Below are 16604 nucleotides of genomic sequence, written 5' to 3'. Positions count from 1 at the left end.
TGACGGTGGCCGTGGTTCTTCATGTCGGATGCCGACCAGAACGCCTTCCCCAAGGACAGGGGTCTGTGTTGACCAATACAGTCCAGGCACCTAGCCGGCCACATAATAGATGCCCAATAAATATTTGATGAGGAAAGTAAACAGGCTGCCTCATTCAGTCCTCACAGCAGTCCCAAGAGGTGGGTGCTGTGATTGTTAACTTCGTTTCTCAGGTGAGGAAACTGAAGCTCAGAGGGTAAACCGACCTGCTCAGGCCACATAGCTGGGAAGTGGCCGAGGCGGGCCAGTCGTCTGCCCGTTGTTCAGAGCCCAGCCCATTTCCTGTGTGGGGAAACAGCAGAACAGGGTCTGAAGACAGTCCGGGGACGGTCTGGGGAGTGACCCAAAGAGAGCAGAGAGGAGGAGGGCAGGGGCAGGGGGACTCCAGGCCCTCCCGGCACGTGATTCCGCAGTGACCAACTTGGGTTTGAGGGTGAGGACAGGGCCCGTGGAGGAGGTGGTGGGCGCCTGGGTGGTGCCCTCGAGACAGCCCACCTCCTTTCTCTCCATCCTGCAGTCTCCAATGGCCCCGTGGAGTCGGTCACACTGGAGAACAGCCCGCTGGTGTGGAAGGAGGGGCGGCAGCTTCTCCGACAGTGAGTGCACGCTGGGCCAGGGCGGAGGCTGGGCCGGGGAGATAAGCCCGGGGACGCCACAGTCCTTCCTGTCCCCACTGGGGACTGAGAGCTCTCAGGATCCCTGCTGGCCACAGCTGAGAGGGCCCTTCACCCTGTGGGGGCGGAGCGCAGGAAGACTCCTGGCAGGAGGCAGCCCTGGGGGACCCCCACACTTGGAAAGCAATCCCACATGCCCTTTATTCCCCCCGAGGGTGTAATGTTAAAATTTTTTTGCTTTTCATTAGAGAGATATGTGTGTTTTAGAAAACTTGGGAAACAGGAAAACACAGAAAAGAACAAAAATCACCCATAATTCCACCACCCAGGGAATTTCATGCCCCTGTAAACATTTTGACACACAGGCTTTCTCTTCTGTATATATGTATTTGTGTGTGTGTGTCTGTAGCAGGGGTTCCCCCTTTGCATTGTTTCATAAGGCATTGCTTTTAAGTGTTGAACGTTTTTCCGCGTAAATTAGTTATGTTGCATCATTTCAAGACCCACGTGATCGTCTGTTATGTGGATAATCATAACTTCCTGTGGCCAGTCCCTTCTTGTGTATTTTGTTGAAGGCATTTTTTTAATAGACAGTGTGACAAACACCAGGAAGTTATTTGTCCGTATCGTTGATTTCCTTATGCGAAACGTCAGAGAGGGTAGTCGCAGTTGGTAGCTTAAAGGGCGTGCAGGCAGTGATGACAGCAGGATTGTCCCAGCCGACGCCTGCCAAATACCTGTTATGTGCCCAGCACTGGGCTGAACGCCCGGCACACAAGGATTCCTCACGGAAATCCCCGGGCAGTGTAACTGCTAGTGTTCCCCTCATTTTCACAGGTGAAAAAAACGAGGTGAAGAGAGGGCATCTGTGCAGAAGGTCCCAGCTAATAAGTGGAGGGTCTGACGTGTGATCTTAGGAACCCGTCCCCCAAGCCCAGCTCCTTCCACCCCACCTCCCCTGCCTCCCCCGCCTCTCCCTGGTGGTGGGGGCAGGGGAGCCTCAAGACAGGCACGCACGTGCCCAAGATGGTGTGTCTGTTGTTGCCCAAGGGGCAAGGTCACAGTCAACAGAAAAGGCTCTGCAGGCGCCCCTGAGGACCAGCCAGGGATTCCTGTCTCCAGTGATTTGAAGCCACAGATACCCATAGTTGAGTTTTTTCCGTTTTTTTAGCCCTTAGGCCAGTCTCAGCTGGCTTCAGATTTTGTAATCCTGGGGGTAATAAATGCTCGTGTGTAGAGTAAATGACAGAAGTTCCTACTGACATCCCTAATCTTACTCCGCAGAGGAGATCACTGCTCTGAAGTTCAGTGCGTTTCTTTCTAGGCCTGGTGCAGGGCATGATGCAAATGCGTGTTTGTGTGTGGTCTATCCTTAGAGGCACATGCTTTTTTTTCCTACAACCACTTGAATTGTAAGGAACACTTAACTTACAATTTCCATTGTGCTATTTATTTAGCAGGCCCTCTCCTCTTTGGGCTTCCCAGGTGGCTCAGTGGTAAAGAATCTGCCTGCAATGCAGGAGCCATTAAGAGACATGGGTTCGATCCCTGGGTCGGGAAGATCCCCTGGAGAAGGGACGGCACCCTGCTTCAGTATTCTTGGACAGAGGAGCCTGGTGGGCTACGGTCTGTGGGCTTACAAGGGATCGGACGCAACTGAGCACGCAGTGAGCACTTGGCACTCTGCCGCGTTTATCCTGTGCCTACTGTCCCACCAGCAGTCTACTTCTGCAATCCTCATCAGCAGACATGTGGGTCGGCCCCTGCCTTTAGGCCCCCCAAATGTACATTGTCTCCGCGAGCATCTGCGACAGCACGATGCCCACGTAGAAAGGCTTCCACTGGGAGTAGTCTCGAAGGGGAAGCAGCAGGGTCGGGAACGCTTACGTGAGATTACTGTGTGTTGCCTTCAGCTGCTTCTCCAAAAGGGCTGGCCCAGCTTGCATCTGCCCCTGCGGTATAGAAAGGAGCCATGTGGTGCCTGACCCACCCCAGTTCCGCCTCCCCCACCGACCTGTCCTCGTTCTGCCTCCCGCAGGTACCTGGAAGAGGTCGGCTACACCGACACAATCCTGGACATGCGGTCCAAGCGAGTGCGCGCCCTCCTGGGCCGCTCGTTAGAGCTCAACGGGGCCCCCGAGCCCAGTGAAGGGGGCCCTAGGGCCCCGCCGGCCCCTGGGGGGCTCAGCGGCGGGGAGTCACTGCTGGTGAAACAGATTGAGGAGCAGATCAAGAGGTGAGTCCTGGGGTCTGGAGGGTGTCTCCCCACCACCCCCCCTCCATGAGGCCGGTCCATGTTCTGGGGTCGCATCCTTCCTGGAGTGTATCGTGGGTTCCTCTGCTCCAGAACCCTCTGTCCATCCCTTACGGGATGTGCAGGCTCTGTCCTGGGTCCCCCTGGGTGGCCCTCCCCTCGCGTCACCTCCGTGCTGATGCACTCCACAGTTCCCCTCCGGTCCGGCCCTGCCTGAAGCTCCGGCCTGCACGCTCCCCATTAAATGCCAAGTCCCTGCTGAAGGCAGCCCTCGGCCCACGCCAGGACCTGGGGAGCGTAGCACGACATGTGGTCACTGTTCCCCGGGGAGCTTTCCTGTGTTCATTCTCTCATCAGTAGCTGTTGTTTGTCAGAAAATAACTAAATTGCTGATGACAATGAGGAGGTCTATGAAAGGCAGTGAGAAAGCGATGGGAGGGGGCTTCCCTGTAGTCCAGTGGTTAAGACTTTCCCAGGTCGAGAGCTAAGATCCCACCCACATGCCTCGCAGCCAAAAGCCCAAACATAAAACAGACACGATAGTATAACAGAGTCAGTAAAGACTTTTAAAACGATCTACATCAAAAAAGAAAAAAAAAACCTCAATTTAAGCAAAAAAGAGAGATGGGAGAAGCAGTACTGCTTAGGACAGGATGACGTTTGGGCAGAGAACTGCATGGAGTGGAGGCCGAGCCAGCCGAGTAGCTGGGAGGGGAGTGTTCTTGGTAAAGGATCCAGGACAGGAGAGGGCTGGCATGCCCAGGAGCAGGCAGAGGCCGGCGTGGCGGCAGCGCTGCCAGCATGTGGTGCCGCGGTCTGTGGTAAGGCTGAAATCTCAAGAGTCCGATCATAGCGGGCCTCACGGGCCACGATGAGGTGCTTGGAGACAGGCTTGTGGTTTCGAGCCAGGGTGTGACATCATCTGATAGGCTTGGTCTTCTTCGAGATGGAGAGGCTAACCGAGGGCCAGGCTGGGAGCAGGGAGGGCCGATCAGAGACTCCTGGAGACATCCAGGCCAGAGACAGTGGACGTCAGCAGTGGAGGGGTGAGGCCAGTCCGCTTCTCAGCAGGTTTTCAGCAGGAGCTGACGATAACGAAAGGACTGGCTGTGGGGATAGAGGCAAAGAAACTGGGGTGACTGGAGGGTGGGGTCTGAGCAGCTGGGAGCAGTGCTGACCTGGGTGGGGGGCTTCATGGGGGCCATTCAGGTTGAGTGGAGTGTGAGGTGTCTGTGTGAGCCCCCATGGCGAAGGTAGGGGCAGCACTTGACTCGTAAATGTATCAGCAGTTGACCAGCACACAGGTGGGCTTGAAAACTATGAGGCTGGGCAGTCATTGAGGCAGAGGGTGTGGAGATGGCGCCAAGTAAGGAGCCTGTTTCATGTGTGGAGGCCCCCAGAGGGGCAGGGAGGCTGGGAAGTGAGGTCTGGGGGCTGGACTGGCACCCCAGGGGTGGGAGGTCTCTACCAAGTGGCACCCGTCTCGCCCAGGCAGCTGACAAGAACGCTTAGAGTATCAGCCCAGCGGCAGCCTCCTTTTGGGAGGCCGTTCGCTTTAATCTGAACTTCGAATTCTGCCCTCCTTTCTGCCCTGGAGTCACGTTTGGTGGCAGATGACTGCTTGTCATCCCAAGGGAGCCACTCAACAGCAGGCCTGGAGGTGGATGGGCAGCGCTGTCTGGCGGTGGAGAGGGTGCAGGCTGTGAGGGGCCTGAGCAGTCACGGGGTGACCGGTTCCGCTGCCCTGCCACCGGGGGTGTCCCTGGCATGCTCTGCCCACTGTGCGCGGGGTTCGGCTGTGGTGACAGGGGCTGCGGAGTCAGCAGCGGTTTCGCGACCAGCTCTCTGTCTGACTGGGCGCACGCGGGGGTGTGTGGTCAGGGTACCGGGCTGATCTGGAACTGCTCTGGGGAGGCCAGAGCTCAGTGAGGGGTCCCGCCGGGGTGCACCCAGCCAGGGCGGGGCTACGAGCCCCCTGCAGGGTCAGAGTCGAGGCTCCCCTGGGCTCAGGCTCCGCCCCCAGCCTCCGCGCGCTCCCGGCTGAGCTTTGTCGCCCGGCAGGACTGACCCCTCCCCCTCTCCCCTACCCCGTCCTGGGCAGGAACGCGGCCGGCAAGGACGGCAGAGAGCGCTTGGGTGGCTCGGTGCTGGAGCAGATCCCTTTCCTGCAGCACTGCGAGGACGATGACAGTGACGAGGACGACGAGCTGGACGGCGCGCAGCACAGGAAGCAGCGTGTGAAGGTGAGCGCGCCACCCCGCCCAGGAGGAGCCCCGTAGCAGAGGGCCTCCAGGGGCCTGCTTGGCTCCTCTGAGGGCTGCTCCATCCCTTCCCCACGTCCCTGGCTCCTGCCAGCCATGCTGTGGCCTCTGGTTCCTTTTGAGGCACCTCGATCGTTTTCGTCAGGGCAACCCCTTCTCCAGCTGTACCCCCGTCATTCTCTCCACATTCCCTCCTTGGGCTCTGACGTTTCCAAGAGTCCTTTCCTGAATCTCCAGACCAGGCCAGCCCCGAGACGCCCTCTCATGGCGCGTTCTCCTTCCTGCCAGCCAGACCACAGTGGGACTTGGAAATGTTCTGACGCGCCCCCGGCTCTGTCTCCTGCAATAGACTGTGAGCTCCCCGAGCCAGGGGCTGTGTGGGTCTTTTCTCTTCCCTCCCCAGCACCCTTAGAAGATGTGGCCGAGCCCCCAGCTTAGCCTGGAGTCAGGTTGGGGGGCTCTGGGGGCACTTTGTAGGATGCGAATGTCCAGTCTGCTGGTGGTGGCAGGACCCAGGCCCAGGAACGCTGCTCACAGGGTAGAGTCCAGGTCTTCTCAGCTTGGCCTGGAGGTCGGGCTCCCACCACGTTTCAACCTTGCTCCTGAACTGCCGGAGCCCAGTACTCCTGCCGTCCTGACGGCGCTGTCCTCAGGTGGGCCTGGTCTCGCCTGTCAGTGTAGGCCTTGTGGGCCAGGCTCTGTGCTGGCAGCAAGGACATGGAGACCCCAAGGCCTGGTCCCTGCAGGGAGGAGCTTGTGGCCAGCAGTGGGCTTATAGGTAGTCACAGGCAGGTACACACACCCATGAGGGGCGCCTGTGGGAGAGGAGACAGCTTCGGGGACTTTCCTTGAGCAGCTCTTCCCACCTGAACTCCAGCCCTCCCTCCTTAGACTCGCCTCAGACACCCCCTCCTCCAAGAAGCCTTCTCTGACTCGCCCCTGTGGGCTGCCCCATCCTGACCGGGACCACCCTAGGTCCTCCCTGTCTGGTGTCAGGCCTGTCCTGGCCTCCACTCTGTATCCCGGGCCCCCACCATGGCTCAGCGCAGGGGCCCACGCAGGTCAGGCGCTCACTGACCACACTGAGGGGAACGGAGCGCCCGGAGCCGGAGCCCTGGCCCTGGGGGTCCAGGAAGAGCAGGGTGTCTCCGAGTCCAGAGCGCCTGGTCCCTCCTGCCCCCTGGTGGATTTCCACTCCTTTCTCAGGCCTCCCTCAGCCCTCTCTGGGAAACCTCCCCTCTCCCCTGCACTCCTGTTAGGAATGTTCTCCTGCTCCCCACGGCTCTCCCGCACACCCTGCCAGGCGGCTCCCTGTGCAGGGTCTCACGCTTCCCCAGGCCTCTGTCTCCACCAGCTGACCTTCAGTGACCAGACCGAGATTCGTGAGTGCCTCCCAGAGTGGCCACTGGCCTGGTTCTATAACCGGGGGCATGTGATTCTCTTTGTCATGGTTTCAGCCTCAGAGGCTGGTAGTCTGTTTCTGAGTTGTTGAGGAATTTATTAAAATGAGTCCTGGGAGTTCTCTGGCAGTCCAGTGGTTAGGACTCGGCGCTTTCACTGCTGCAGCCCAGGTTCAGTCCCAACTCAGGGAACTGCAGTCCCATAAGCCACCACATGGCAGGGCCAAAGATAAATGAGTAAGTAAATAAAATCTGTATGTTTGAAAAATAAATGAGTTCACACTGGGTAGACACGTGGCACTGATGGTCCCAGGCGGTGAGAGAGAAGCGAGGCCCCTTTCAGGGCCTGAGCCCTACCATCCTCTCTCTGGGCAGGCCAGGTCTTCTCCCAGAAAGGAAGGCAAAGGCAGTCACATCCCACCCCCCTCCTCCCACACAGGCCAGAGGCTGGCCGCTCAAGATGCCCTAGTGCAGCCACCTCCATGTCCATACCCTTGAGACCCAGCTTGGGGTGCTGAGCCTCTGGGATGGAGTCACCGGCACCCCGGAGGAATTCACAGCCTGACTGAACCTGGGTCCAGGCTGGGGACACTGAGGAGGGGGAAGGCTTCCTGGAAGAGGTGGTGTTTGAGTCCACTGGGCCCGGAGTCCCAGTGCTGAGGGCGGGCTGAGTCCTAAGCCAGCACTGAAAGCAGAACTCAGATACCCAAACAGTCTTTGAAAACTCTGAAATTCTCTTTAAGCGACCTAAGTGCAGTCTGTGAAGTGCCAAGCGCACAGCTCCCTCCCAGATGGCACTTGACGTGAAACAGTGACGCGTAGGAGATGGGAGGCTGAAGGATTACGTGCGAGATGTCACTTCATGAGGCTGCGTCTCAAAGGTGTCTGGTGGGGAAATGCAGGCGCGACGCTGCCCCTCAGTTCACAGGCCTGGGATGGGGTCCAAGCTCATGGACTGAGGAAAACGAGGGTTTGGTTCTCAACCCTGGTTACAACCGACTGTGGGAAAACTCAGCAGACTCTGTTTACTTGCCCAGTGTTCTGTTTCTCAGAAAGGAAGAACTGGGGTATTTTCTTATTCTAAAAGTAGCTCCTGCTTGTTATATAAGAAAATAAAAATGCAGCCAGTATAGGAAGTTATCAGGAAGATTTGGAGACCCCCAGGTAACCTCACACCCCAAAGCTTGTCTTTGATGTATGTGGAATGGCTTGGACCTGGGGCAAGGGGCTTCACTCTGCTCAGCCTCAGTTTCCTTAATCTGTAATATGGGGATAGTAATTAGAAGGCTGATAACTGTTCGTGGGGTTGTGAAATCATATGTGCGAAGCTGATGAGTTCACTGAGTAACTCCGAGAGGCCAGCACTGTGGTAAGTGTTCATCATCGTTACTGTTGTAGCCGTGGATCTGATTTCACTTTATAGTGTCTCCTTCCACGCCCATTCACCCAAATATAGCTTCCCTTGCCCCCGAAACAGGTTGTCATATTATCTGACTTTTTTTCATGAGAAGTGTACTGGGCTGGGAGGCAGGGCACAGGGGAGCAGGACCAGCCTGAGCGAAAGGAGGGCCCTGTGTAGGGGTCCCTGCGGGCAGCAGTGAAAGGGGTCTCCAGAGCCAGGCTGGGGGCTGGCACCCCCCAAGGGCTTCCAGTAGGGAGAGCATGGCGGCAGGCTGTGGGACTGGGGGCCGCAGGCAGGAACGCTGGTTTCCCCGCTCTGGGCGAGCAAGTGGGCTGGGGCCCTGAGCGCTCTGCTGGTCTCCGCGCCCCAGCTGCCATCCAAGGCCCTGGCCCCTGAGACGGAGGATGAAGACGAGGAGGACGACTCGGAGGACGCTATCAGCGAGTTTGACTTCCTGGGCTCGGGAGAGGACGGGGAGGGCCCGCCTGACCCGCGGCGGTGTGCTACAGAGGGCGCCCACCACGAACTGGGTGAGCTGGGGCGTCTGCCGGCCTTCCTCGCCGCGGGCACCACCACTGCCTGCAGCCTGCAGCTGCTTCCTGCCCCAGGGTCCCCACCGGCCGGATGTGCTTCCTGAGAGGAGAGTGGCCCCGCAGAGCCAGCAGCCAGGCCCTCTCCCTTTCCCTGGAAAATCTCAGGGGGTCACAGGCAGGCCCGGCTCTTCCTGAGGCAGGGCCTCCAGCCCTCCCACCCCCCAGGGATGGGAAGGGGAGAGGGGACAGGATGCAGACCCAGCACGGGGGAGGCAGGGGGGCAGCGCTTCCTGTCCTGTGACTCTGAGCTCTGAGGCCCCCGGGGTCACGTAGGATGGCGGGGGACTGAGGCCATGGAGGGTCCCCTCTCCATCTGTCTCCTCCGCCTGTCCCCCACCCCCACTCGGAGCCCAGGGCTCTCCAGCCCCCCCCACAGTGGCAGGAGAGCACCCTCCCCACGTGGCTGAGTGGCTGGTCAGTGACGCCTGCCTGCCTGCGCCCTGTGCCTGCAGAAAGCCGGCGGGTCAAACTCCAGGGGATTTTGGCTGACCTTCGGGATGTGGATGGGCTGCCCCCAAAAGTGACTGGCCCGCCTCCCGGCACCCCCCAGCCCCGGCCCCACGAAGGTAAGCGGCCTCTGCATCCTGGCCCAGTCCTGAGGGGCCCACGGCAGAGGGAGGCTGCAGAAGCTAAGCCCCGGGCTTCTGTGTCCTCAGGGTCGAGGCCCAGCCTCTGGTCTGTAGCCTCCTTGTCCCAAAAGTTCGTCTGTCTATCTCTGTCTCCCTCTCTTTTTGTCTGTCCTGCCCTGTCTGTCTGTCTGGCTCTCCCTGTTTCTTTCTTTCCAGCTGTGATTCTTGATCTTGTCCTCTCCCTGCCTCTCTGTCTCCCTTCTCACCTCTCTCTGCCTCTCTCTGTCTCTCTCTCTCTCCCCCGGCCCCTCTCTGCCCCCTCCCTCCCCTCCCCCTACCAGGTTCCTTTGGCTTCTCCTCAGACGTTTTCATCATGGACACTATCGGGGGCGGGGAGGTGAGCCTGGGGGACTTGGCAGATCTCACCGTCACCAACGACAACGACCTCAGCTGTGATGTAAGTCCTTGGGGTGCCCCACCCCTCGCGGGCCCCCCCAGGCCTCCGGTGCAGCGCTGGGACTGGCTGAGCTCTGGCCAGTTGCCCGCCTGCACCCAGCCCCTCGCACAGCAGGACGGTGTGAGATCATTCGCCAGCTCAGCCTGTGTCACAGGGGTGCCGATGCAGACAGGCGCTGGGACTTGACGGGGTCACTGAGGTGCCTGGCCTGGCAGGCTCTGGGGCCTGGGTTTCAGTCACGCTGCCAGGCTGCTCCTCTCAGCGACGCTCCCTCCCACCCCAGGCTTCCATGCACCTCAAATCCAGGACCCACCATGGGCACGAAGCAGGGGCAAAGGGGCGCTGAGTCCACATACAGCATCAGAGGTGGCAGGTGCCTTTGGGCTAGGGCAGAGCGGGTTGGAGTCTGTACAGGAGGCGGGGATTGTGGACGGGAAGGTGACCTCCAGCCACAAAACAACACAAACAAAATCAGGCTGATCTGGTGTGAGTGGAGGCCGGTGGGGCAGTGGGGCTGGAGTGCAGAGAGGCCTCAGGGCCAGTGTCCCGAGCCTGAGGTCTGTGGCCAGGCCGCTGGCTCCCCGGGCATCTCTGAAGCAGGTGCGTGTGAGCTTGTTCCTGTGGTAGGACACTTACCGCAGCTTCCAGCGAGGCTCCATGTGGTTTATGATTTCAGCCAGGTTAGGCACGCTGGGGGTGAGGGGGCGGTTGGGAGAGTTTGAGCAGGAAGATGCAGGGTTCTTCTGCTCCCCCAAAATGAAATGAAGACACCCCCGCCCCAGAGCTACATACGCGTGTTGGGGTAGACCCTCTAGTCCAGAACAACTGTGGCAGAAGTGATGACCTCAAGGGACAGAGCCTAGAGGTAGGGGTCTGTCGGGGTGCACCCCGTCTTAGGGCAGGGCACTGATGCTTGCCTGACAGTCTGCTCGTCTCCTTTCCCCAGGGGCCCTCCCTGGGTCCCCTACCTCGAGAGTGACACCACGATCCATCAGGCCCTTGGTGGTGTCTCGGGAACTCTCCCCCAGAGGCCTGTGGACTCTGCTCCCCAGTCTCTCCCCGCCGGGTGTGCTGGTCCCCTTCTGCACTCCCTGCGTCAGGTCTGCCTCACCACTCCCTGGGAGACTTTCCTGGGGATCTCTTCGCGCCTCTCTCTGCAGCCACTCTCCTCTTGTCCAGCCCAGCGCCCCCGCCATGGAGCAGCCAGAACAACCTGGGCCATTCCCCTGCTCTAAACGCTCCCGAGGGCGCGCGCCCCGCCCCCCCCCCCCCCCCCCCCCGCCCCGTCCCTGAGAAGGAGCAGCAGGTTCCAGAGTGTGGGCCAGCCCTCCAGGCCTCTTCCCCTGCCGCTCTCCCTCACTTGCTGCGTCCCTGGCCTCCTCGCAGCTCAAGATCTGCCTTTGCTCCCTCTGCCTCAGGGACTTTGCACGTTCGGTTTCCGCCCTCTTCCCCTTCATTTACCTAGTCACACGTCAGTTCCCCAGGAAAGCCTTACTGACCCGCACAGATGGGGACGGGTTGCCCGGTGCCTCCTCTCAGTGCATCTGAAATTCAGAGCACTGCTTGTTAATCGTCTCTGTGATGGAGGCCATCTCTGACCATCTCCCCCACACTCCCCCTGAACGGGGATACCCCAGGGCTTGGGCTCACCATTGCCTCCTCAGAAGCTAGCACGGGCCCTGCACACTGCAGGAACTCACAGAACGAGTGAGGGGGCACTGCGGGCGGCCGAGAAGGAAGCGGCCCGGCCCGGCCCGGGCCAGAGGCTCGCGTGTGCCGCATGCCACTTCATGTAAGGCTGGGTGTGGGGACCGCCGGCTGGGATGGGCAGACCCTGAGGCAGCTCCCCCACCCCAGCTGTCTGACAGCAAAGACGCCTTCAAGAAGACCTGGAACCCCAAGTTCACCCTCCGCTCTCACTACGATGGCATCCGCTCCCTGGCTTTCCACCACAGCCAGTCAGCTTTGCTCACCGCTTCTGAGGACGGCACGCTCAAGCTCTGGAACCTGCAGAAGGCAGTCACGGCCAAGAAGTGAGGGCAGCAGCCCCGGGGTGGAGGGCTGGGTGGGGGAGTCTGGGCATGGGGGTGCAGGGTGACCCTGGCTCTTCTGCCTGCCCGCAGGAATGCTGCGCTAGACGTGGAGCCCATCCACGCCTTCCGGGCTCACAGGTAGGGAAGCATCCCTGCCCCCGTGGCAGCCTGCCCCTGGCCTGCTCACTGCCATCCTGGGGGCCAGGGCAGACGGCAGGGCAGCCAAAGGCTCCAGGTCCCCGTGGCCCTCTGCACACACTCCACCCGCTCCTGGCGCCCTGCACACCTCCAGTGCCCTGCAGCCGGTTCTCGGCACAGCCTTTAGAGGAGTGGGGGGAGGCTGGTGGCGGACAGCTAGCCTGGGTGGCCCAACCAGAGGTCCAGATGCCGGGTTCCTTTTCAGCAGCCTTGAAACACACTAGCGGTCTTGTTGAGGGGAGGAGGCGAGCCCGGAGTGTCTGGTCGCCCCCTTCAGCCCAGCTCGGAATCTTCTAGGGGCCCCGTGTTGGCCGTGGCCGTGGGCAGCCACAGTGAATACTGTTACAGTGGTGGGGCAGACGCCCGCATCCACAGCTGGAAGATTCCAGACCTCAACATGGACCCCTACGACGGTTACGGTGAGGACAGCTCCCTCCCGTCTTCCTTTCCCCAACCCGCCTGCCTCCGGGGGCCTCTTGGTTCCTTAGCACCCAGGCTTCGCACTTCGAGAACTCGGGAAGGTACACCAAGGGCTCCCGCTCTGGTGAAGCCAGGACCCAGGTGATTGAGCACGTGACCGAGGGTCAGATGAACGAGGCAGCGAGGGGGCGGTGGGTGAGCGGTGCACAGAGCAGCTCACTGGGCTGGAGCTTTGGGCAAAGCCAGGTGAAGGCGTGGTGGGCCCTGGCAGCACCCCACGGTCTCCGCCTGCATCTGCGTGGAGGAGCGGAGCCGGCAGGGCCGGGGAGGTGGAGACGCTGGCTGGGCCGGGCTACAGGGTTTACTGTTAAGTGGAGAAGTGAGCAGACCGTCCCCTTGGTTCAGTGTCCGTGTCCCTGCCCTCTGACACCTCTTTTGATAATGCTTTTGATCACATTTGGCTCCATGCCGCAGCATGTCGGGGCAGAGTTTGGGGATCTGTGTCTCCTCTCAGGATCGTCTCACCCTGTCAAAGATCAGGGGTCAGCCCCAGGCAGTGTCTGCTGTTCACCAGGCAGGCTGTCACACATTGGGTGTCAGCAGGGCCCAGCCAGAGCACCCCACATGGACCCAAGTGACCAGGGAGGTCATGGTGGGAATGACCTCAGAGCTTTGGAGGAGAGAATGGGCAAGAAAAGACTGCGGGGACAGAGGGTGGGGCTGACTCCAGGGGCCAGGCTGCAGAAGTCTTGGCCCTTATCCCCTTAACTGAGTCCTAAAAGTTATGTTCCGCGCAGGGCTTTGTGGTAGGCGCTGTCACGGGCCTGGGGGAATGGCAGGGAGCCAGATCATCCCTACCTCTGGAGTTTCCACTTTGGGGGCATTGAAAGCCTGAAACCTTCACAGAACAGCCGGCCCATGGTCGGAGCCTGAGCAGCTCTGAGGGCACAAGGATGGGGCGGGGGGAGGGTGACTCGGCAGAGTGGGGCTGCTGGGCTGTCCGAGCTGGAGCTGGACAGAGGCCCTGACGCAGCCCTCTCCCCACTCTGGCGGGTCCAGACCCAAGCGTGTTGAGCCACGTCCTGGAGGGCCACGGGGACGCGGTGTGGGGCCTGGCCTTCAGCCCTGCCTCCCAGCGCCTGGCCTCCTGCTCTGCCGACGGCTCTGTCCGCATCTGGGACCCCAGCAGCAGCAGCCCGACCTGCCTCTGCACCTTCTCCACAGCCAGCGGTGAGGGGCGGGGCGGGGGGCTGTGACACCCTGGGGGTGGAGGCCCCAGGGGAGGTCGACTTCTGACCGGGGCCCAGGCTTCCCGCCACAGGGCAGGAGCAGGGCTGTTGGCAGCCTTCTGTCTCCTCTGCCTTCAGATCACGGGACCCCCACCTCAGTGGCCTTCACCAGCACCGAGCCTGCCCACATCGTGGCCTCCTTCCGTTCTGGCGACACTGTTCTGTATGACCTCGAGGCTGGCAGTGCCCTCCTCACGCTGGACTCTCGGGGGAACAGTGGTAAGGGGGTGCCCAGGGCCAGGGGCTGAGGCCTGAATGCCTCCAGGGCCCCAGTTTCTCCTGGGGCTTTGGTGACCTGTTGCCCAGTCAGTGGACAGTGGCTGCCCTGCCCTCTGCAGGGCTCCGAGCAGGATGGAGATCAAGTCCCAGTCACTGTGCCCTTACGGACATCTCCGGAGGGCTGGGAGAGAGACATCCCAGGGGCTCCCCTGTGGACCGCTCAGTGGAGCAGAAGCACTGCCTTCACGGTTGCCATCCCTCCTGCTCGCCCCGGGGCCATGCAGCGTCCACGGCACAGATGGAGAAACCCTGGGCCCTGGAGGGAGCAGCTGGGGCGCCCAGCCCCGCTCGGCATCTCGGCAGAGGACAGGGATGGGATGGCCGTTTCTCCTCTTGTCTTTGTTCCTCCTGGTCTCCCTGATTCCGCCCCCCCTTGACTTCTGCTTTCTCTCCTGTTCAGGCCCAACCCAGATCAACCAGGTGGTGAGTCACCCCAGCCAGCCCCTCACCATCACCGCCCATGACGACAGAGGCATCCGTTTTCTGGACAACCGCACAGGTGAGGCCCAGCCTCCCCAGCCCCCGCTCACCTGTGCGGTTGGGGGGCAGGGTCAGCCCAGCTCAGAGCGGGAGATTGGTCAGTCCACCTTGGAGCCTCAGTGTCCCCGCTAGCCCCTACACCTTTCCAGGCTGAGCACAGAGTGGAAAAGTAACTTGCTGCCCACCCTGTCTCCCTGCAGGGAAATCGGTGCACTCCATGGTTGCCCACCTGGATGCGGTCACCTGCCTCGCCGTGGACCCCAATGGTGTCTTCTTGATGTCAGGAAGTAAGTCGGGGGCCTCCTGGCCCCTCAGGAGTGAGGGCACGTGCCCTTCCCAGCAGGAGCGGGAGAGGCATGCTTGGGGGCTCCCTGAGGCTGGGGCGCTGGTGGGAGTGCTGTCTGAGCAGGGCTCAGGAGCCCCTCTGTGGCAGGTTAGAGTGGTCACGGGGGTGGGGATACCGGAGCCACGGTAGGCGCGCTCCCACACGGCCCTGTTGCATTTGAATGAGGTTGGTACTGGAGCCCCCACTGTGCACATGTGGAAACTGGGCCTAGAGAAGTCACTTCACTTGGTCACAGCCCAGCGGGTTGCAGGAATTGACGTTCAGGCCTGTCTGACTCTCAGTCCCCGCAAGACAGGGGACTCTTAGCAGTGGGGCACCTGCCATTTGTGGATAAAGACACCAAGCCCCAGTGACTGCTCCTCGATGGCGTGGCTGGGACTCGGGCGGATGGAGAAGGGGCTGAAACTCCCCAGGGGGATGAAGAGGAGGCACTGGCCTGACAGGATGGCCCAGGGCGGTTCAGCTGTCTCCAGGGAGGCCGGGTTCAGGAGGCAGGTCTGGGCGGGGAGCTGGGGGAGCTGGGGGACCCGGAGCTGCTGAGCGACAGCCCCTCCTGCTCCTGCACCCGCACAGGCCACGACTGCTCGCTGCGTCTGTGGAGCCTGGACAACAAGACGTGTGTCCAGGAGATCACGGCCCACCGCAAGAAGCATGAGGAGGCCATCCACGCAGTCGCCTGCCACCCCAGCAAGGCCCTCATTGCCAGCGCAGGCGCCGACGCCCTGGCCAAGGTCTTCGTATGATGCCCACCTGGCCCTCCAGCCCAGGCCGCCACGCTGGCTGGGGGGTGGGGCCGGGCAGTGGGACTGAGGTGAGGGGATGGAGGGAGGGAGGCTGGGTTGGGAGGGCAGAAGCCCCGGGCACCCTCACTCCCGCCTGGCATTTCTGGAGGGTGCCAAATCCCGACACCCTAGCTGGGATGCCCTGCAAGAATTGCCAGGGTGGCCCCCCGGCATTCAGAGGAAGGGCCGGAACTGCCTGACCTCTGGCACCCTGGAGACTGTGGTCCAGCCTCCCCTCTCCTGTCTCCCGCAGGTGACCCCGGCCTCGGTCTGGAGGCCCCGAGGCCCAGCCGCCTCCTGCCTGCCTTGGGGCCTGGTGGTGCTATCGGCCCTCTTCCCCAGGAGGCCCTTCCCACGGCCTCGCACCGGGTGTGGCCTCCTTCAGGAATCGCCCTCCAGCATGGTCTCGGAATTTTCCCTCTACCCTGGCACCCACTCCGGGTCTCTGAGCTTCCTTCTCGGGAGCCGCACATCCAGGCCTGGGTGTCCTTGAGGCTCAACTTTTCCAAGACGCCAGAAGGTGCCGGGTTCTCTTTTGGAACCCCTAACCGCTCCTCTCCACCTCCCTGGCCCCGGATGGGAGCTGAGCGGGAGGCGCCCCAAGCCCCTGCTCTGGGTCTGCTGGGGCCCTGGAGCCAGCTACAGGCCGAGATCGTCCTCCCTGCGGGGGCCTCCCATCTCCTTACCAGTGTGCCCAGTAATCCCCCTCCCCTCAGGTCCCTCAGCACAGCTTTCCAGACACTACCCAGGGCCGCCAGGGCCAGTAACTGCCTGGGGAGCAGGTGATGCCCTCGGGGGAGTGCCCGACCCTACCTCCCCCAACACTCCTCCAAGGGCAGCCCCCCAAACCCCCATGGGGTCACCCATGGGGGGAGAGATAGCCTTCTCTTGCCCCTCCGCAGGGCATGGAGGGTGGAGTGGGGTCCCCTGGGCCCCCCATAACTCCCTGTATATCTGTATAAATAAATGGGATTTTAATGGAGCCCCCCCCCCCATGTTGTAATCACTGTGTGATAGTCTGTCCGTCTCCGCTCCTGACCCTTCACTCTCTTCCTCTATTTATTTCACTCTGTTTTGGGTTCCACCCTGTGCCCCCAGGCCCCCCTCCCAGGTTCCTGTTTATAAGCCCCATTCCCTCCGCCCTGACTTGTACGTGAAACTTGTCTCAATAAACCCTTTGGAGTAAGA

At 61.1% G+C, this 16604-nt stretch overlaps 1 protein-coding gene across 4 annotated transcripts in view; it reads left to right on the top strand.

Annotated features, from left to right (window-relative positions):
• Window positions 1–16604, top strand: part of STRN4 (striatin 4) — a 24762-nt gene extending 8158 nt beyond the window's left edge. For 2 of the 4 annotated variants that reach the window (XM_069549265.1, XM_069549267.1), the window contains exons 4-18: window positions 557–635; window positions 2692–2889; window positions 5009–5150; window positions 8341–8500; window positions 9016–9129; window positions 9495–9589; window positions 11447–11622; window positions 11713–11760; window positions 12118–12239; window positions 13300–13470; window positions 13608–13748; window positions 14209–14307; window positions 14489–14575; window positions 15208–15445; window positions 15670–16604. In XM_069549265.1, coding sequence (XP_069405366.1) covers window positions 557–635; window positions 2692–2889; window positions 5009–5150; window positions 8341–8500; window positions 9016–9129; window positions 9495–9589; window positions 11447–11622; window positions 11713–11760; window positions 12118–12239; window positions 13300–13470; window positions 13608–13748; window positions 14209–14307; window positions 14489–14575; window positions 15208–15377 — 1802 coding nt within the window. In that variant the 3' untranslated portion in view covers window positions 15378–15445; window positions 15670–16604. Of the gene's footprint in view, window positions 1–556; window positions 636–2691; window positions 2890–5008; window positions 5151–8340; window positions 8501–9015; window positions 9130–9473; window positions 9590–11446; window positions 11623–11712; window positions 11761–12117; window positions 12240–13299; window positions 13471–13607; window positions 13749–14208; window positions 14308–14488; window positions 14576–15207; window positions 15446–15669 lie in introns of all 4 variants that reach the window. The other 2 variants (XM_069549264.1, XM_069549266.1) reach the window with 1 other exon arrangement.

This window comes from Ovis canadensis, chromosome 14 (genome assembly GCF_042477335.2).
Source record: "Ovis canadensis isolate MfBH-ARS-UI-01 breed Bighorn chromosome 14, ARS-UI_OviCan_v2, whole genome shotgun sequence".
NCBI lineage: Eukaryota > Metazoa > Chordata > Mammalia > Artiodactyla > Bovidae > Ovis > Ovis canadensis.
This window is presented reverse-complemented; position numbering and strand designations above follow the sequence as displayed.